At 40.0% G+C, this 22,016-nt stretch overlaps 1 protein-coding gene across 1 annotated transcript in view; it reads left to right on the top strand.

Annotated features, from left to right (window-relative positions):
- The window catches only part of TRHDE (thyrotropin releasing hormone degrading enzyme), a 456,456-nt gene that overhangs the window by 139,799 nt on the left and 294,641 nt on the right, over positions 1 to 22,016 (top strand). The window contains exon 3 of the mRNA XM_040233874.1: positions 4,559 to 4,685. Coding sequence (XP_040089808.1) covers positions 4,559 to 4,685 — 127 coding nt within the window. The remainder of the gene's footprint in view (positions 1 to 4,558; positions 4,686 to 22,016) is intronic.

Here is a 22,016-nt window from a genome sequence, read left to right as displayed (position 1 = left end):
TTTTGGTTTCTTCTCTCCTAAGGCTGGCCCAGTAGTTTGTGTGAGCTTCTCGTAGGGTGAGATTTGTGCTGAGTTTTTGTTTGTTTTTCCTCTGATGGGCAAGGCTGAGTGAGGTGGTACTCCTGTCTGCTGATGATTGGGTTTGTATTTTTGTTTTGTTTGTTGTTTAGATGAGGCTTCCTCACAGGGTGCTACTGGTGATTGAGTTATGCCAGGTCTTGTGTTCAGGTGGTCTCCTTTGTGTGAGTTCTCTCTATCTGATACTCCCTAGGGTTAGTTCTCTGGTAGTCTAGGGTGCTGGAGTCATTGCTCCCACTCCAGAGGCTCAGGGTTTGATCTCTTGAGTGTGCAGTCAGCTTTGTGCTTCCCTCCCTCCTTCTCTGCAGCCGCCGGGACTGCAGCTGAAAACTTAATTCTGATTATGTCATTCTGTAGCTTAAAATCCTTGACTCTGCCTATGCCTATAGCAGTAAATTAATCATCTACAATTTGGTTTAAAAGTACTTCTTTAATTTGAAGTTTTTCTTTACTTACCAGTATGCCTCTCTTCACTTTTCTAATTTTGTCTCTCTTGAGTCATCGTGGAGTGTGAAAGAGGGCAAACAAGGATGGTTTTGAGGTATTGAATTTGGGCAGCTGGATGGAAATACTTCTGGAGGGTTAGCTGTCTGTGTGTGTGTGTGTGTGTGTGTGCGCGCGTGCATCTATGTGTGTGTGAGAGAGAGAGAGAAAAAAAAAAAGAACGATTGGGAGTTTGGATTTTAGTCATATTAAGTTTGAGATGCTTGTTCAGTATCCAAATGGAAATGTCCAGTGGGCAGTTGGAAGTCTGGAATTATGGGGTAGGTCTTCAGCATCTCTATATTATTTATAACCATTAGACTTGCTGCTATCTCCAAAGGACTAACTGTCGGCAGAGAAATGAGGTCTATGGTTTGAAATCCGAGATCTTCCAATATTAAGAAGTGAGAGGAATGAGGGAGAGGATGAGGATGAATCAGCTGAGAGACTGAGAAGGAGTGATCAGTCAGATGGAAGGAAAGTAAGACTGAAATTAAGTGAAGGAAGCCTTTGAAAGAGGGGAGAGGATCCACTGTGTCAAATGCTGCTGCGAAGCTAAGCGTGTTGAAGACTGGGAGCCGATGGATTTGGCATCCTGGGGCCAGTAGTGATGTTGACGAGAGCAGGTTTGGTGGAGCAGTGGGAATAAAAGCCTTCTGGTGGCAAATGCAAGAGAGACTAGAAACAGGGAGTGTAAATGGGCAACCACCCTGACTGTGACTTAGTCACTCAGTTGTGTCTGACTCTTGTGAGTGAGCCCATGGGCTGTAGCCTGCCAGGCTCCTCTGTCCATGAGGATTTTCCAGGCAAGAATACTGGAATGGGTTGCCATTCCCTTCTCCAGAGGAACCTCCCCAGAGTCCAGGAGATACCTATTATCTCAGGCTAAGTGATGCTTTTCATTTTGAGAATGTTCTAATCGTATGTGAATTCTAACTATATAAAAGGAAAGTAAGGAAAGATGTTAATTCTAACTATATAGAAGTAAAGTAAGTTATGTTAATTCTAATGTTAATTCTAACTATATAGAAAACTCCTTCAAGGACTCTTGCTGGAAACCATAGCTGGAGAAACTATAGTCAAGAAAGATTTTTTTCTTAAACATAGGAAATGATACAGAGTATTTGCTGATAAAAAGGATCCAGTATGGGAGCCTAAATTGGTGATACAGGACACGAAGGGGAGAATTTTGAGAACAATGTCTTTGAAAAGGCAGGAAGGATAGACTATGGTTTGGCCTTGGACAGGAGCTCAGTCCTTTGCAATGGGTGTTCGTTCTATTAAATTACAGGAGGTCAGGTTGTAATGGGAGGGAAGGCAAAATGCAGTTACATTTCTCACATTGTATTTTGCCATTGATTAATTTGGTTCTCCACATTGTGAGCCTCTTAAGTAAGAGTAAATGCTTTGTTTACTTTGTGGCAGAAATTTTTATTGTTATATTTCTACTCTCTAGTTCAATCCCTGGCACACAGCAGATATGCGATAAATGTTTAAATGAACAAATGAAGACACTGTACTAAAGATGGGTATGCTTCTCACTTAAATTGGATCATTTCCATCAAATCTTGACAACTAGATTAATTTAATTGTTCATCTCTTGTCTGGGCCTATACATAGCTTGACTGACTGGTGAAGATGACTGATAGGAATGGCCATGTTTCTACTAAAATCAATGATGTTTCTTAGGAGTAAAATCAGTGACCTTTTGCTGCATTATTTTGCAATGGTCCTGGTTATGGTTTGCATATGAATTTACTATTTACTTCACCTTGAACCTTCTGAAAACTATCTATTCTCCTCAGTATCCACTTGGCACTTAGAGTTTACCATTCACTGGGCATGTATCCTTACCTGTTACTATAATCTAATTTACCTATGAATAGGAAGGTCTTTGAGAATGGGAATTCCACCTTTATTGCTTTTTGTTCTCAGTAATGCTTTGAACCATCTCTAATTATAGAACCTGTCTTTTTCATCACTAAGTTAAAAAGGCTTAGTCCAGGCCCTGGTGCAAAAACCAGTGCCAAATAAATATTGAGGGAACGAACGCAGGCATGACTGATTCTCGTCTGTGGTGTGTGCTGTCTGCACAGGCCAGGCCTCCTTTCTGTCTGGGGTGCTTATCCCCCAGCTCTCACTGTTCTGCTTCTAACAGCTCACATCTGAAGTCTTCTCCCAAGGACTATCCTTGAGCCATACATCCAGATGCTCCAAAAGCAAACTCCTGGAATTTAATGCTTTCCCCTTGGTAACCAGTATCCAATGACTGAGGAGCACAGGAATATGGGAGCTCTCTTGCTTCAAGGCAGCACAAACTTGCCAGTGCAATTTACAAGCTAGGACTCCCTGTAGGGTTAGGCCAAGGCCAGGACTTTGCTTGAAATTGCACCCTTGCTTGGCTTTGTATGCTTTCTTATATTGCTTCCCTTGCTCCCTTGTAGGTTTGCCCTTGAGAACACTTCCTTAATAAATCACCTGTACACTCATGTTTTCCTTAGGATCTGCTTTTGGGGAATTCAAGGCCTTTCATGTTTATAAGCAGTTGATGTCAAGGGTAGCAGATCACGACCACTGTCTCTCTGAGTGTTAGTTTCTGCTGTTGCAGAGATATTTCATTTGACTGTCAGATGAGAAGGCATTTCACAATTTCAGTAAATAGTAGTCATTGAATTTGGTGAATATATTGTTGAATTATAGATCTTTCTAGCAGAGTCAGAATGTATTTTTCTTGACATTTTATTCTTTTTGATTACATACATCTCTGTTCTCTTTCCTAAAGTAAGGATAATAAAGAGTTAATTGTAAAATCAATTTTTATATGATTGAGTGCAGCTTTCTTTCGTCTCCCTGTTGTATATAAATATCCATTTCCACATACAGAGTCATCTATTTATGTTTTTAGTGATTTGCAAAGATCCTTTATCTGTAAAATGGGATTGGAAGTAATGTGTTTTAGGACTGAAAAGTACTTTAGCAACCAGCTGGTGGCCAATGCCTTCATTTTATAAAGGAGAACTTTTGAGACTGGAAGAGGTTAAGTAATTTGTTCAATATCACACAGCTTAGATAGCAGCCGAGTAGGAATAAAACCCAACTCCTGGGCTGCAGGGCCCTCCACTGCTCCACAAAGCACATATTTCTTATTCATAGAATTGATATGAGGATTAGGGACCACATCTGTGAAAAATAGATTTAGCCTTTGGAAAGAAAGATGCTGGATAGCTTTATGAAAGCTTTAAGAAAACTAATCTCATTTTAACCTTTTCTGTACAGTTGTTAGTTTTGTTCAGTTTTATGTTATTTGCCTCAGGCTCCTTTTGGCCAAGGACTAGATAATACACAAGGCTTGATTTGAAAATCAATATTAAGTATCTGGATTGTGTTAGAAATATGAATTATTTCAGCTGGTTCTGAAGCCTGGGAGCAGTTGCCTTCCTCAAGATAGCCTTCCAGAATGGCAATCATTTGTGTACATGAAGAGTTTTCTATTCCTGCTTTGCATATTGAGAATAAGGACAGTTGGATAGTTGGTTCCAAAGAAAAGTAGAAGCATAAATTAGTTTTTTGTTCAGCTTGGTAATACTTCCAAAGCTTGTTGCAGTATATCTTTAACAAACCATGAATTTTCTCTCCTGCCGAGTCACCACATCCTGCCTGCTTTCATCGTAGTCAGGGAACCATTATACTAATCCACCATACCTTCCTATCTCTAGCAAGCACATGTAAGTGATAACTTTGAATATTTATTTTGATGCAAGGTGTATAAATCTTCTCTGTGTCAACTTGTAAAGCTGGGAAATTGTCACTTGCTCAACTTGGTTACTTTAATTGTTTAAGTTTGGTTCTTTCAGTCCCAGCGTGCTTTGATATATGAACAAGAATGCTGCTTAATTTTTGTAGTATTTGAAGTGATTTGTGTAGATTCATACATACGGGAAAGATAAAATTTGAGTATCAAAAGGCTAAAGTAACTTTTATATATATTTTAAATTAGGTACGCTTGTATGCAAGACCCGATGCTATCAGAAGAGGATCCGGGGACTATGCGCTCCATATAGCAAAGAGACTAATAGAATTTTATGAAGACTACTTTAACGTGCCCTATTCCTTGCCAAAACTAGGTAAGAATTTTCTTGGTTATTGTGTTGGAAGGATTCCTTGAAAGTGGAATTTCTTATTCATGCATGTATCTGAAACATTCCAAGGGTTTTATTTTTAGAGAAGATGAGAACAGAAAATAGTTTCTTCTGAAGAGGTAAAATAAAATTTAGTGTTTCTCATGGGAATTAAGAAAGGCATTATGGAACTTTAAGCTTCTAAAAGATAACCCAAATAGCTAATTTGTTGAATAAGTACTATGGAGGGATGCTTGCCAACATCTCATTTAATCCTTGTAACTGCTCTGAGGGTAGGTACTGTTAGAATACTTTCCACATAAGAGAATTCAGACTTGGGAGTCTCAATTCACTCAGACAGCCAATAGAAGAGGAGATGGGATTTCAAGCTAGGTCTTGATGATTCCCAGAACTATTCAATGTTTTACACTAAGAAGGCACTCGTTGATTGGTTTCTGTTTCCTAATTCTCAGATGTCAGACTTGAATTTATTGGTTATCCCTTAGATTATTTTTATTCAGTCAGTCATATTTTGAGTCCACAGTTATAGTAAGTAGAATAAAAGCAAGAGATGAGGAAAATTGCAATGATGGAGATTGTATTCACATGTCTTTCTTTTACAAAGAGAGTAAGTTCAATAATTATTTGTTAATGAATAAATGAATGAATTTTGTTGTCCTAATTTGAATGAAACTGCTGCTTTTGCAGGGGGTGAACTATGATGTTCCAGGAAGTTAGAAAGGGTGTAGAGTTCACCCTTCTCAGTTCAGTTCAGTTCAGTCATGTCTGACTCTTTGCGACCCCATGAATTGCAGCATGCCAGGGCTCCCTGTCCATCACATATATATCTCCTATATCCATTAGAAATGCTGAAGTGATTTTTGCTTCTCAGAAAACCTGTTTTGAAATATTACATCGTCACAGTTTGTTGTTCCTCAACCCTTCTTCCCCATCCATTATCCTTCTCAGGAACATTGTTAATCAACATCTACATATGAGTTATCACTTACTGACAAAAATAAAGTACTTACCTGATCAAAAGTATTCACATTTGAACCGCAAGTTCTTCTCTCTCTCTGGAGATGGGCCTATTTCACTAAAGTAACTGCCTGCTGTGTAGATTTAGTGGTCTTACCATCAGTGATTCAGAAAATAGAATAATTGATGTTGTTGTCAATGAGTACAGCATACAGTTTTAATGAGTGATGGTACAAAATTCTGAGGTCTTTTGAAACATGTAACCTTACAATCTCTAAGCTTTTCTTTCAAATTTCTAAACAAATTTTTATTTCAAATAAGATCTGTGTTTTGTTTTGCTCTGCCTTCTTTATTCCCCCTTCAATATCAACTTCCCTGTCAGGATCTATTGTACTGAAATCTCCCTGGTAGGCACCCAAGGCAGAAAGGAAGAGCTGACCCCATTTGCATGGGGCGACACTGTTCTTCTCCTCCAGGTAAAGCAGTCTGGGGACGTCTCAGCCTGACCCTGATGTAAAATTCACGAGTGCCTGTGCTGCACATTCAGCAAGAGAGGTAAAATGTGGATCTTTGTCCTCTTCAGACCGGTAATCAGTAGAAGAGCTCAATTTATAACTTCGGGGAGTTCCCTGTAACTGTCTGCTTGCAGCAGGAAGCATTCTGTTCCTCTCTTTCACTCACAATTGAACTATGTGGGCTTTCATCCATAGAAAAGAGCTGTGTTCACTGTTACTATTACTTGGTAAGTTACCTTATGGCATATATAATTGAATGATTTGACTTACCCCAGCACACTCCTTTTTATGTATCTAGGGGAATTTCCACAGCCCCTGCAGTTTGTACATTTTCTCTTAAAGCTCTACTTTTTAAATATACCTGTGGATATTTAGAGCTACATATTAATAGATTTGTAAGTATGCTTTCCAAATACTCCCTACATAAAAACTCTGAAGCACAGAAGCATTTGGACAAATCCTTACTTTTTATCCCCCCTGGAGAAGGAAATGACAGCCCATTCTAGTCCTCTTGTCTGGAGAATTCCATGGGCAAAGGAGCCTGGCGGGCTACAGTCCATAGCGTCATACAGAGTCAGACAGGACTGAAGCCACCAAGCGGCAGCAGCAGCGTAGCATATCAAATGAAGATAAGTGCCAATAAAAATAAAGCAAGGGCTTCCCTGGCGGTCCAGTGGTTGGGAGTCCACTTTGCAATGCAGGGGATATGGGTTTGATCCCTGGTCTAGGATGATCCCACACGCTACGGGGCAACTAAGCCATGTGCCACGACTACTGAGATGAGAAGCCGAAGTTCCTGAAGCCCACGTGCCCTGGAGCTGGTGCTCCACAGCAAGGGACGCCACTGCAATGAGAAGCGCGTGCACGCACCTGGAGAGTAGACCCCGCTCGCCACAACTAGAGAAAGCCTGCACACGGCAACGAAGACCCAGCCCAGCCAAAACTAGACAAATAAAAAATAGAGATAGAGTGTAGGGGTAGGGAGTGTAGGGAGCAGATGGGGCATGGAGAAAAGGCTGAAGTTTTTAAACGGGGGAATATTGAAAGCTTTATTGGGAAGCTGACTTTGGAGCAGAGAACTTAAGGGAGTAAAGGGGTAAGCCAAGGGGATATCATAGAGCAAGGACTCTAGCCAGAAGGAACACAGTGCCCAGGTTTGGAGATGGGGGTTTTCATGCATTTGAGGAATATCAAAGAGGCAAGTATGACTGGAGGAGAGTGATTTAATGGGTTGAGAATTAGCAGATGAGATCAAGGAGTGATGAGTGGGTGACAAACGTAGGGCCAGCAGGCTGTGGTAACGATTTTAGTTGTTTTTTTTTTTAATAAGATGGAGATTTATTGTTCAATTTTGAGCAGAAATATTAGGGAGAAATATCAATAACCTCAGATATGTAGATGACACCACCCTTATGGCAGAAAGTGAAGAGGAACTAAAAAGCCTCTTGATGAAAGTGAAAGAGGAGAGTGAAAAAGTTGGCTTCAAGCTCAACATTCAGAAAACGGAGATCATGGCATCCGGTCCCATCATTTCATGGGAAATAGATGGGGAAACAGTGGAAACAGTGTCAGACTTTATTTTGGGGGGCTCCAAAATCACTGCAGTTGGTGGTTGCAGCCATGAAATTAAAAGACGCTTATTCCTTGGAAGAAAAGTTATGACGAACCGAGATAGCATATTGAAAAGCGGAGACATTACTTTGCCGACTAAGGTCCGTCTAGTCAAGGCTATGGTTTTTCCTGTGGTCATGTATGGATGTGAGAGTTGGACTGTGAAGAAAGCTGAGCACTGAAGAATTGATGCTTTTGAACTGTGTTGTTGGAGAAAACTCTTGAGAGTCCCTTAGACTGCAAGGAGATCCAACCAGTCCATTCTAAAGGAGATCAACCCTGGGATTACTTTGGAGGGAATGATGCTGAAGCTGAAACTCCAGTACTTTGGCCACCTCATGCAAAGAGTTGACTCATTGGAAAAGACTGTGATGCTGGGAGAGATTGGGGGCAGGAGGAGAAGGGGATGACAGAGGATGAGATGGCTGGACGGCATCACTGACTCGATGGACGTGAGTCTGAGTGAACTCCAGGAGATGGTGATGGACAGGGAGGCCTGGTGTGCTGTGATTCATGGGGTCACAAAGAGTCGGACACGACTGAGCGACTGAACTGAACTGAACTGAACTGGTTACATTATCTGGTTTCTGTTATAAAAGTGTATTCACGAGGTTGAATACGCTGTAGGGCAATGGTCCTCCACCGAGGGTGATTGGTAACGCCTGAAGACGTTTTTGTCTCTCATGACTCAAGAGGGACTGCAGGAGTACTACTGGCAGTTGGTGGGCAGAGACTAGCGGTGCTGCTAAGTGTCCCACAGTGCGCAAGACAGTCTCCCACACCAAGAGCTACTAATGATGGCTGAGATGGAAAGACCTGTTGTAGGGAGAAGGGACAGAGACACGGAAACCAGCTAAGAGGCTATGGCTAAATGCAGGCACAGTTTGATAGTTGCTTGGACTGGGATCTTAAGAGTGAGATAGTCAGAAGTGGTCCAATTCTAGGCATATCTTGGAAGGAGAGACAGCGATGAGCCAGATGTGAGATCTGAGGGAGAGAGAGGTACTGTGAGTGATTCCAAGATTTTGTGCCTTATAACTAGAAGGATGGAATTGTCATTTGCTGAGAAAGGACTGTGGAAAGAGATCATTTTAAACATTGAAGTGGCAGCTTGATGTTTCTAGGAAATTCAAGTAGACAGTTGAATTTATGAATATGGAAATTGGTTGAGGAATCCAGCTAGAGACACACATTTGCCAGTGTGTTATGATGGATAAAACTATGAGGCTGGATGGGGTCACCAAGGTTGTGAGAGCAGGTATAAAGAGAATAGAAGCAAGGAAGGACTGACCTGGTGTTTAGAGGTTAGATTTGGAGCTTGAGAAGGGCTCTGGGGAGGAAGCAACTGATTAAGACCCTAAAGAAACAGGTATATGAGATGTTTCCAGGCATCTAGTGAAGACAGATGAGGACTGAGAATTGATCATACCCTGAGGCTACCATGTGAAAACAACTAGTGACCTGGGCAGGAGTGGTTTTAGGTCAGAGGCCTGATGGGTGTGTTCAAGAGCAAATAGGGGTGCGCTGGGGAGAGGATGCAGAAACTAGAGACTGAGTGCAGATCACAGACCAGCATTTCTGAAAATTCCCCGTGGGAGAGTTCTAATGGACAAGGAGAAATATTTGTGTTTTAAAAATGCTCACCTCTTGATAAGCACTGTTTCTATGAACAGATCACTTCCTCACCTCATATGTTGTTCCTGTCCCAAGCTACATCAAGGGGAACTTGCCTCTTTCTTTGATTTGCATTAGAAAACATGGAGAGGAAACACACGGATAAGAACACTCTCCACCAGCTGACCTGACTCGACTGAAGGTTTGCAGAGATGTGTGTAAACATGAATGTCAGGGTGTTAGACATTGCAAAATCTCAAAACAAACCTTTGAAACCTAATACTGAATCCTTCTTTTCTTAAAAATATCACTTTGCTGTTCTGTCATAAACTCAGCAATGTCTTCTCTCTTCCCAAATTCTTGTTCATTTCTAATGCTGAACAGTTTACGTTTCTTTGCCACTGTATCATCTCATATTAGCTCATCTCTAAGGATTTAAGTTTCACTACAAGCAGTTTCTCAGAGTAGTTCCCTAAAAGAAATTCCGATGCTTGCCGTTAGAACAAGATTGATTCTCTTTGTTGCATAACAATATTCCTGTAACATTTTAAAGCCCAAATAGGCAGCCAGTGTGTGCTGTGTAAGAGTTTGTTTTTAAATCTATTCGATAATTGAAACTATATTAGGCTTCCCTGCTGGCTCAGACAGTAAAGAATCTGCCTGTATTGCAGGAGACTCGGGTTCAATCCCTGGTCCAGAAAGATCCCTTGAAGAAGGAAATGGCTACCTGCTCCAGTGTCCTTGCCTGGAGAATATTCTTATTCACGGAGAATACCATGGACAGAGAAGCCTGGTATACTAGTCTAAGGAAACTTATACTGAGACTATAGTATTTGTATAAAGTTTGTAGAGATTTTCTCTTCATTACTGCTAAGTTGTAATATAAGGTGTAGAGTCTACTTGATACAGTAAAACAAGACTTTCTATAGCTCTGTGCCCTATTTTCTCGAGAACTCTCTGAGGCATGGAGGTTTATTTTAAAAGATGGTTGTTGTAGACATATAAAGAATTAACTTATCTTTCCTCCTATCTTCAAAACAATTGAACATAACTACAAAAGCAAATGGGCTTGTGTTTATTAAGTGTGGGCCGTGCTTAAAGGCTTTGCACCTTTTAACCTGTTTAATCTTTACTACTTTTGAGGCTGTTATTTTTTCATTTTCCAGCTGACAAAATTTAGGCACTACATTACTATGTTCTTGAATCACACAGCAGGAAATAGTGGATTTGTAATCCAAAACCATGTTTTTTAATTCTAGAATCTTAAGAATCTGGTGAAACAGATTCCCGAAATTTTGAGAATTCAGAAATTAAAATCTAAGTCACCTTAATAAACTAAGTAATTTGATTGCTAGAGGAATAATGGAATAGCTATTTTTGTCAATTTCATGTTCATATTAAAAAGTGATATGTGGTTCTTATAGAAAATTTGTTTAAAAAAGAGGCGTGACTTATAGTTTCTTTACCAGAAGATGTGTATTTTAAATGTTTTTCTCATGATGGACTTTTTAAAAGTCAATTAGATGGCAGATAAAGTGACTCAGATTTCTGTTGGAATATTTTGTTATTCATCCTATTAAATTTCCATTAATTATGGAAGTAGTTTTCAGTTTTCTTTGCTGTTACTGTATAGTTTGTAAATCAGTACATTCTATAAAGGAGTTTGTTTGATTATTTCTTTTAAGGACAACATGCTTTTATGAAGAATATATTACTTTCCTGGCACACCGCTATACTTGTAGAGGAAGCATAGTTATTTTGTAAGAAGAATTTCTGGCTTCAGGGAGGTTGTGATTTTATTAAGGAGAGAATATGATATTTATAGGAATGAATGGATTACAGACTAACACTATATGGAATATAATTAAGCTCCAAAATTTTGTAGGGCAAAAATGTAGAACCATGTAGTTAAGGCTGTGGGATGATTGCAGTGCTGTAGGCATTGAATGCACATAAAAAGAAGCTTCATCTTTACTTGAGTCCTGAAAAAAGAAGCAACTTTAGTCAGAGGTGGAGAAGAAAGGGGAGAAGTCATTTCGAGAACTGTGTGGTAGGGAAAGCCATGAAGTCTGTTTTTCTATAATGGAATAGAGAAGCTATTGGATAACTTGCATTATTGAACTTCATGAATAAGAAAGGTTAGCTTTAATGATTGAGTTTTGTTTAAACTATAACAGATACATCCATTTCTTTCTTTTTTTTTGTTAGCATTTATTTGGTGATTCTGCTGTTACATACGTTTTATTTTTTTTATTTTTTTATTTTCTTTTTATTTATTTATTTATTTACTTTGCAATTCTGTATTGGTTTTGCCATACACTGACATGAAACCACCATGGGTGTACATGCGTTCCCAAACATGAATCTTATTGTGGTGTTGATGATGGAGGTGGTGGTGATGGAGATGAGGATCAGGATTTGCTATTTGTGAGTAGTAAAGCTTTGGAGTTTTTTCCTTCATAAAATATTTGTCTTGATTGCTGTAGATTTCACTCTCTGTGATTATATATCTTTTTTCTTTAAGTAGTGGGTATATTTGAGGTGCTAGTCATTTAATACTCTTTTCATTTTAATTGTATCAATTCATCTCCTACTTGAGTTGTTATTAGAGATATAATTTTTAAAATTATGACTTTTCTTACCTTCTTTTTGATTAGGTAAATATTGAGTAGTATATATGTTTCATTGATAGCTTCAAGTAATACTACTTTTTAAAATAAAATCTCTAGAAGCTCTTTTTTTGTTTATATTTATTTTTAATTGGAGGATAGTTGCTTTATATTGTTGTGTTGCTTTCTGCTGTACAGCAATGTGAGTCAGCTGCAAGTATACACATGTTCCCTCCTTCTTGAGCCTCCACCCCCTCATCCCTCACCCCCTCCCCTACCCTGCCCCCAAACCCGCCCCTCTAAGTCATCACAGAACACCCAGGTGAGCTCTCTGTGTTGTCCAGTAACTTCCCACTAACTATCTATTCTGCACATGGTCTTTATATAGTTTGATCTAATTATGTATAATGTCTGTTCACTCCCAAAATGTTTTCTTCAATCTGAATTCCTAAAAATATTTGAATATACACTGGAGCTATTTAATGATAATGGTTTCTTGATAGGAACTAACATAAAGGTCTCTCTGTGGGTTAACATTAGTAGTGCATTTTTTAGGGAATCAGATGAGGCAGTTCTTTGCCTTCTAGTTTACTAAGTGCTATAGAGAAGTGAGTTTCTTCAAATGACTATCCTTTTCCTTCCTCTTAGGAATCATATAAATATGCTCTCCCATTTATGAAGGTAATTTATTTCTGAGAAACCTTTCACGTGGTGATTTTCTTATCAACCCAAAGAGCAGTTATCATGCCTTTTAATGGAAAATATTTTTTATATGTTGCTAACCTTCATTCTGACAACCGTTTGTGCTGAAACAACATCAAACCCTATTAAAATGGACACAGTTACTTCAATATTTAACAATTATTTTAACACAGTTTAACAAGGCATTTTCCCCTTCATTAATTATTCTATAATATGGCCATTTAGCTGTTCTTGTTAAGCTGTTTTGCAGCTCTTACGTGCTGTACACGTCTAAGATTGTACTAGCAAGCAAACCATATATACGATGCTCAGCGTTTATTATATTCAATTACTAATGCAAAATAGAAATAAACAAATCAATGAAAACAATGCATTTTAGTGGGAATGATGCATGAGATTGTTACTGCTATAAACTAGCAAACTACAAGTATGTTAGTTGGAGTGCAACACAAACCAGCTATAGAATTGAATTAACTAATTAATTCAACAAGCATTTATTGAGTAGTCACTATATGTGTTATACTCAGCAATGGATTTTAAATGGCCTCTTCCACTAGAAGCTTACAGTCTAGTGGAAGAGAAGTTTTTCATTATTTAGCTAGTTTGCAATATTGTGACATGTTCAATTTGTTTACCACCCACCTCCCTTCTTCCCTAGTTTTAAACATTTCAGAGCTTCACAATTTTGGATTTACTCCTAAGTATAAATTTTCACTAATTTAATTAAGGTTTTTGTGAAAGATTTATTATCCTAAAAACAAATGCAAGTTTAGAAAGTGTTTAACTTAATCAGAACTTAGTTATAGAGGCCTCCGAAGCATTAATTTACATATTACAGCAGAGGTAGTTGGCCCTTTCAGTTATGCTCTTAAACTAGGAAATAACTTTCAAAAAATTGTTTGGATCTTCTTTGGATCTTCTTTGCTGTGTCAGGGCTCTCTCTAGTTGCTGTGAGCAAGGCCTGTTCTTCACTGTGATATAGGTTTAAGGTTTAGTTGCTCAGTTGTATCCGACTCTTGTGACCCCGTGGCTACAGCCCACCAGGCTTCCCTGTCCATGGGATTCTCCAGGCAAGAACACTGGAGTGGGCTGCCGTTCTCTTCTCCATCACTGGGATGTAAGGGCTTCTCGTTGTGGTGGCTTCTCTTGCTGCAGAGTGCAGACTCTAAGCACGCAGGCTTCAATAGTTGGGGTACACAGGCTTAGTTGTCTCATGGCATGTGAGGTCTTCCTGGACCAGGGATCGAACCTGTATCTCTTGCATTGCAAGGTGGATTCTTAACCACTGGACCACCAGAGAGGTCCCAGGAAATACCTTCTTTCAGCATTTCCTTGTGTCATTCATCATTACACCAGCCTTGTGCCGTGTGGTCTGCTTTCTTTCCTGGTAATGTGGGTGGTGCTGGTCCAGTCATGGGCGCCTTCTCCTTTGGTGCACCTGGCCCCATCCTCTCTCATTTGCTCAAAGACATCCCTTCAGTTCTCTCTTCTCCTTCCTGTATCTTCATTTCTCCCGCTTTATTGGGTCTTTCCCCGTCAGCATTAAAAACGTGATTCTCTTTCTCTCAAGCTAACCACACACATCCATACTCACTGCAGCTGCTATGCCATTTCTCTCCATTATTTTACAGCTAAACTGCTTGAAAGAGTTGTCCGTCTGTACTGACTCCAGTCTCTTGCTCTCTCTTGTCTCTTGAGTGCACTCTGAATCAGGCTTTTGCCGCCAACACTGTTTTAAAACTGCTCTTGTGAAGTTCAATAATGCTTCCACATTGCTAAATCCAGTGGGCAATTCTCAGTCTTCATCTTGAGCTGTCAACAGTATCGACACAGCTGCTCTTTCCAAATCCTTGAAAGACATTTTTCATTTGTCTTTCAAGGCAATGAATTTTCCTGTTTGAGGGCTTTGTTTGTTCTCACCGGACATTCTTTCAAAGTCTAATTTTTTCTCCTCTTCCCCTCTCTAGCTGCTCAATACTAGAGTGCCCAGGACTCCGGTTTTGCCTCTCTTCTCTTTGATACCTGCCTTGGTGGTGACTTCATCCAGCCTCATGGCTTAAATGCCATCTGCTGATACTGGATTCCCAAATTTATATTTCCAGCCTGGTTCTTGCTCCTCAACTCCAAATTTGTACATCCTACTGGCTCTTTGATGTCTACATTTGGATGTCTAATGAATATCTCAAATTAACATGCTCAAATTTATCTTTAGATCCTAAACCACAATCTTCTTCCCTTCATAATCTTCCCCATCTCAGTAAAGGAGAGCTTCATCCCTTCAAAAGTTGTTCAGATTAAAAAAAAAAAATCCTTGGATTTAGTGTCTTTTTCTTGCATGTTACACATCTAAGCCATCAATAAACTCTTTTGACCCTACAGTCTAAATGTGTTTGGAGTCTGATCACTTCTTCACGTTTCCATAGCTACTATTCTCATTCTTGCCTAGCTCAACAGTTCAACCTCATTGAACTGTGAAGTTAAAGTGGTCTGAGAAAATGAGATGCTTGAATTTACCCAGTTTTGGGGAAGGATATTGAGCTTACCTGGTGATGTTGCACTCCTCCTCAAACATCCCAATGGATTCCCATTAAAATATCATATATTAACACATTTGTGGACTCTAGAAAAATGGTATGGATGAACCTAGTTCCATCGCAGAGATGGAGCTGTGGATGGAACTGTAGAGATGCTGATGTGGACACATGGGGGAAGGGAAGGGTTAGGATGAATTGGGACATTAGATTTGACATAAATACACCACCATGTGTGAAATAGGTAGCTAGTGGGAACCTGTGGTATATCATAGGGAGCTCAGCTTGGTGTTCTGTGATTACCTAGTGGGGTGGGAGGCCCAAGAGGGAGGGGATATATGTGTACATACACTGATTCACCTCGTTGTACAACAGAAACTAACAAAACACTGTAGAGCAATTATGTGGTGGTTTAGTCACTAAGTCGTGTCTGACTCTTGCGACCCTGTGGACTGTAGCCTGCCAGGCTCCTCTGTCCATGGGATTCTTCAGGCAAGAATCAATTATACTCCAATTAAAAAAAGATATCTTAAAAAATAGTACAGTAATAGAATCCAGAATTCTTCCTTTTGCCTGCAAAACCCTTGAGGATCTGGCCTCTGCAGCTTTATCCTCTGCTTCTCTCTTGCTCAGTCTCTCTGTCTCAGCTGCAGTGCCATCCTTGTCTTTTCTCCAGCATACCAAGTGTGTTCTAGCCTTGGGTATTCACACTCATTCTTCCATCCTCCCGGAACAGATAGGTACATGGCTGAAATATCACCATTTCCAGTGAGGTCGTCTTTGATCCTGCTGCTAAATCAGCCTTGCTGATCACTCCCCATGTCTTTTTGCTACTTTACTTTTCTCCATAGCACTTATAATTACTTCCCCAACATGTGTTTTCTTCTATTATTTGTCTCCGAGCTGCCTTTCCTCCTCTGCCGCATGTTAATTTTCTGTGAGAATAGACATTTTGGTCTCTTTGCTGCTTTGTCCTCTCTGTCTAGAACAGTGGTTAACCTAAGGTCAGTTCAGTTCAGTTCAGTTCAGTTGCTCAGTCATGTCCGACTCTTTGCGACCCCATGAATCGCAGCACGCCAGGCCTCCCTGTCCATCACCAACTCCCGGAGTTCACTCAGACTCACGTCCATCAAGTCAGTGATGCCATCCAGCCATCTCATCCTCGGTCGTCCCCTTCTCCTCCTGCCCCCAATCCCTCCCAGCATCAAAGTCTTTTCCAATAAGTCAACTCTTCGCATGAGGTGGCCAAAGTACTGGAGTTTCAGCTTTAGTATCATTCCTTCCAAAGAAATCCCAGGGTTGATCTCCTTCAGAATGGACTGGTTGGATCTTCTTGCAGTCCAAGGGATTCTCAAAGTCTTCTCCAACACCATAGTTCAAAAGCATCAATTCTTCGGTGCTCAGCCTTCTTCACAGTCCAACTCTCACATCCAGACATGACCACAGGAAAAACCATAGCCTTGACTAGACGGACCTTAGTCAGCAAAGTAATGTCTCTGCTTTTGAATATGCTATCTAGGTTGGTCATAACTTTCCTTCCAAGGAGTAAGTGTCTTTTAATTTCATGGCTGCAGTCACCATCTGCAGTGATTTTGGAGCCCCAAAAAATAAAGTCTGACACTGTTTCCACTGTTTTCCGTCTATTTCCCATGGAGTGATGGGACCGGATGCCATGATCTTCGTTTTCTGAATGTTGAGCTTTAAGCCAACTTTTTCACTCTCCCAAGGTAAATGAGCAATAAACTATTGTTGAATGAGTGAGTAATCTCCCACTTCTTCCTCTAAAAACTGTCTTCACCACAATAGAAAGGAAAAAGAGGCAAATCTTTGACTACTTTGTGAATGAATAAAATAGGATTTTTTTTAAAATAAACAAACAAATAGTGATGATGTGGCCTTCCCATGTAGCTCAGTGATAAAGAATCTGCCTCTCAATGCAGAGATGTGGGTTCGACCTCTGAGCTGGGAAGATCCTCTGGAGAAGGAAATGGTAACCCACTACAGTATTCTAGCCTGAAAATCCTGTGGACTGGGGAGCCTAGCAGGCTTTAGTCCATGGCGCTGCAAACGAGTCATACATGACTTAGTGACCAAACAACAACAACAGCTAAACTACCAAGGAACTCTTTTCTTGTTTGTTTTTTGGCAAATGTGGATGAAAGAGGTGAAAGATAAATTAGTTGTAGCTGAGCCACTGTCTCATTAGGGTTTATATATTGGAAATTGTTGGTGAAAAATGGGTGAGTTGATAACTAGAAGTATTGAGTTTTTCGTTCATTATCTTGGCAGTTCTAGACTGAGGCTATTAAGAGGCTATACTTTGCAGCTGGGATGATTTTGCAACCTGAAAATGAAATAAGCATCGTTGTCTATTGACTCTTTTTCTCCTTGTTCTCTGAAATGAAAACAACATTGTTTCATGTATTTGATGACATTTTTGAATATCTCTTGTATACTAGACACTGTTCTGTTAGATACTGAAGAATATACAGGTCATCACAGAGACAGCAATCCCCATCCTCACTGGGCTTATATTTTCATAGGGGAGAGAAACAAACAAACAATAAACTGTATAATGTTAGAAATTAATAACTACTTTAGAGACCATAATGCAGAGAAGTAAGTGTTGGAAATGTTGGCTGGAGGAGGGTTGCAGTTTTAAACAGGTGGGATAATCAGGGAATGCCTAGCTGAAATGGAGACACTTGATTCAAAATCCTAAAGAGTGCACAAACTCTAAGGAAGAGGTGATCTGACTTGTTGAAGAACCAGTGTGCCTGATGCAGAGTGAGTGAGACTGTCAGAGGAGATGAAGTCTGAGAGCTAGCTAGGCCAGGTGGTGAAGTCCTGTTGGTTGGTTAGCCATTGAATGACATGCACTTTTATTTTGAGCAAAAGCATTTCTTTAGCGGCTCAGGCCACCATAACAAACTACCGTAAACTGGGTGGCTTACACGACAGAAATTTATTTTCTCATAGTTCTGCAGGCTGGAAATCTGAGATCAGGGTGCCAGTATGATTGAGTTTCGGCGAGAGCTGTCTTCCTGGTTTGCAGGCGCCCACCTGCCTTCTGTGTCTTTATGTGGCACGAGTGTGTGCTGAGACACTTCAGTCGTGTCCGACTCTTTGCGAACCTATGGACCGTAGCCCACCAGGCTCCTCTGTCCATGGGATTCTCCAGGCAAGGATACTGGAGTGGGGTGCCATTGCCTTCTCCAGGGGGTCTTCCCAACCCAGGGATCGAACCCGCATCTCCTGCAGCTCCTGTGTTGCAGGTGGATTCTTTACTGCTGAGCCGCTGGGTGAGTCCTTTCATTTGGCAGAGAGAGACAAAGCAAGCTCTGGTGATTATTCTGAGAGCACTAATCCCATCCTGAGGACCCATTCTTTTAACCTTCTAAGCCTGATGATCTTCCTCCAGAAGGCCCCATCTCCAAATACCATCACATAGGGAGTTAGGGCCTCAGTGTCTGAATGTTGGCAGATATAATTCAGTCCGTAGCAGACATGATCTCCCATAACTTACATTTTAAGGGCTCACACGGACTGGCTGTCTCGTAAGGAATAGATAGGTGGGAGGAGGGGAGCCACGCACAAGCAGAGAGAAGCAATTATATTAATCCAAGAAATCATATACTGTATTGAACCAGAGTCATAGAAGTGAAGGTGGTGAGATTTGGGCAGATTCTGAATATTTTGAAGAAAGGAGCGACAGAGTTTACTACTTTATGGTAGGTCTTCAGGTAAAGCTTTGATGTCAGTTCCTCCCAACTACAGTTTAGAAAATTATGACAAGGTTGAAAAACTATGAGCTTTCTCTTATCCCAGACAACCCCAAAGTGGCTTACTTTTTCTGTGTATCTACAATGAAAAGGAGCATTCTTTTTGTGGCTCCTTTTACTTTTCTTGCTCATTTGCAATTAAATAGCAAGATAAATAGTATTTTCTGTGTTTTCTAGATAGAACAGCTGTATTTAGAACAAAATAATGGTTGTAATAATCCTCTTCTGAGAGTGAGTTGCTTCCTTCACTGGCTATTGGTCAATCTGGAATTAATTATAGCCAAATTGCAATCCAAAGCCCTAAAGAATGGGAGGACCATTTCATTAAAGTCTAGGCTGGAAATTGCTGCCTATTCGTGGGGATGCACGGCCAGTCAGGCAATTTTAAAAGAAAGGTGACAATTGCCATAAACTTGAGAGCTAAAATAGCTTAGCTATTTAAATCAGAAGGTTTTTCCAAATAGCTTCATTTCAAGAAGCTGAGACTGAGGGATAGTTATGTAAATTGAGGTTAAGTATCTAAAAGTCAATTAAGGCACGAGGCTCTGAGGAGAGAAAGAGTCAAAATGTTTTTTTTTTTTTTTCCCTTTCTCCCTGTGTAATTGCGACAGTGTCCTTTATCTAATTCAGAACTTTTCACGTTTCCACTGTAAAGATTTGCAGTGATTATTTATTGATTTATTATTGTTTCTAAGGTTTAGGCATTCTAAGTGATAATCATAATCAGGGCATCACTTTGCCTTTGGCGTTAAGGTTTTTTGATCTTATCAGGTAAGAAAATGTAGTAAACCTATGTGTGTCTGTGTGTGTGTATGTGTGAGTGTGTGTTGGTTGCTCAGACGTGTTTGACTCTATGACCCCGTGGACTGTAGCCCTCCAGGCTCCTCTGTCCATGGAATTCTCCAGTCAAGAATACTGGAGTGGGTAGCCATTTCCTTCGCCAGGGAATCTTCCCCGATTAAACCTGGGGGTCTCCTGTGTTGCAGGCAGATTCTTTACCATCTGAGCCACCAGGGAAGCTAACACCAAAGAATATCTACTTAGAGTTTTGTAGGGTGAGACACAGATGTGCTGTCGTAACCTGAGCGAGGCATACATATTTTGTTTACTCTCTTTTTCAAATATAGGAGATGGATCCTCAGTAAACTGTATAAAATTCAACTTTGCTGTATATGAAGAGATTATTACAAGCAAAAATATGTTAGAAAAAAATTTAGCTAATATAGAAGTGATATAATTATTTGAGAATGAAGTGTTACCATAAAATCAGCTATTTTTACAGTTTTACATTATGACTTTATCTACTGTGACACTACAGGGATCTAGGATGGAGACTAAAACTTTCAGAAAGATTTCAAATGGAAAATGGACTACTGGTCCATCTTCTAGCTTAAAATTTTCATTCCTGCTTTTGAGAATTTTGATACCTCTGCTATGGTCTTTGAAATGGAAAACACGTGGAAGTGTGAAACAAACCTTAGCCTGTAAGGGAGGTTGCAGTATACAAGCCGAGCAAATCTAATATGGTTGTTGTAAATGAAGCCTTTAGGGCATTTTTAAGCTTTTAAAGGGTAATTTTGAAAGAGAGGGTGGGTCTCAAATGCCATTTTTTCAGTTGGAAGAATTTTAATGGTTTATAACTTAGATTTATTCTTTATTGGCTTTGTTTTTTTCCATATGGGTTTTACCTTCATATGGGAAATAATTCATGAATGACCTAGAATGTGTCTCCAATAATATAAAATAGACTGGTTTTTAGCTTTTAAATTGTTTAGCAATTCTTTTTATTTAACAGACTGAAAAATATTCACTAAACTGTAAAATAATTGGTAAGTTGATAATGTCTGTGATCATTTACTTTTAAGTACATTGAGATATAGCGTATCTATTTTTATTAATATTAATAAAGTCATGGTATGAAACTTGATGAGCTAAATTTCTCTAGTGGACAAAACCAGTACTCCATGTCTGTAGCAGAAATTTGGTATACCTCAAATCATAATTTCTTAAATATATTGCTATGAATTAAATTGTATCTCCTCCCAATTCATATGTAAATGAAGGAAGATTGTGTATAATCACAAGGAAGATTTAATTTTCCTTGTGAGTATATTTGGACATGGGAGATAATTAAGAGGTTCAGTTCAGTTCAGTTCAGTCGGTCAGTCGTGTCCGACTCTTTGCGACCCCATGAATCGCAGCGCGCCAGGCCTCCCTGTCCATCACCAACTCCCGGAGTTCACCCAGACTCATGTCCATCGAGTCAGTGATGCCATTCAGCCATCTCGTCCTCTGTCATTCCCTTCTCCTCCTGCCCTCAATCCTTCCTAGCATCAGAGTCTTTTCCAATGAGTCAACTCTTCGCATGAGGTGGCCAAAGTACTGGAGTTTCAGCTTTAGCATCATTCCCTCCAAAGAAATCCCAGGGCTGATCTCCTTCAGAATGGACTGGTTGGATCTCCTTGCAGTCCAAGGGACTCTCAAGAGTCTTCTCCAACACCACAGTTCAAAAGCATCAATTCTTCAGGGCTCAGCTTTCTTCACAGGTAACTGAGGGTAAATGAAGTCATAAGGGTAGCATCCTAATCCATTAGATACGGTGATTCTGTAAAAAGAGGAAATGAGTAAAATCTCTTATCTTTCACATGAGGACACAACAAAAAGATGGCTGTCTACAAGGGAAGAAGAAAGAGAGCTCTCTCTAGAATGTAACACTGCTGGCAACCTGAACTGATTTCTAGGTTCCAGAACTGTGAGAAAATGAATCTTTGTTTAAGTTACCCAGTAGGAAAAGGAGTATGTCAAGGCTGTATATTGTCACCCTGCTTATTTAACTTCTATGCAGAGTACATCATGAGAAACTCTGGGCTGGAAAAAGCACAAGCTGGAATCAAGATTGGCGGGAGAAATATCAATAACATCAGATATGCAGATGACACCACCCTTATGGCAGAAAGGGAAGAGGAACTAAAAAGCCTCTTGATGAAAGTGAAAG

This window comes from Oryx dammah, unplaced genomic scaffold, assembly GCF_014754425.2.
Source record: "Oryx dammah isolate SB20612 unplaced genomic scaffold, SCBI_Odam_1.1 HiC_scaffold_29, whole genome shotgun sequence".
NCBI lineage: Eukaryota > Metazoa > Chordata > Mammalia > Artiodactyla > Bovidae > Oryx > Oryx dammah.
The sequence above is the reverse complement of the archived record's forward strand: the minus strand, read 5'-3'. Positions and strand labels throughout refer to the sequence as shown.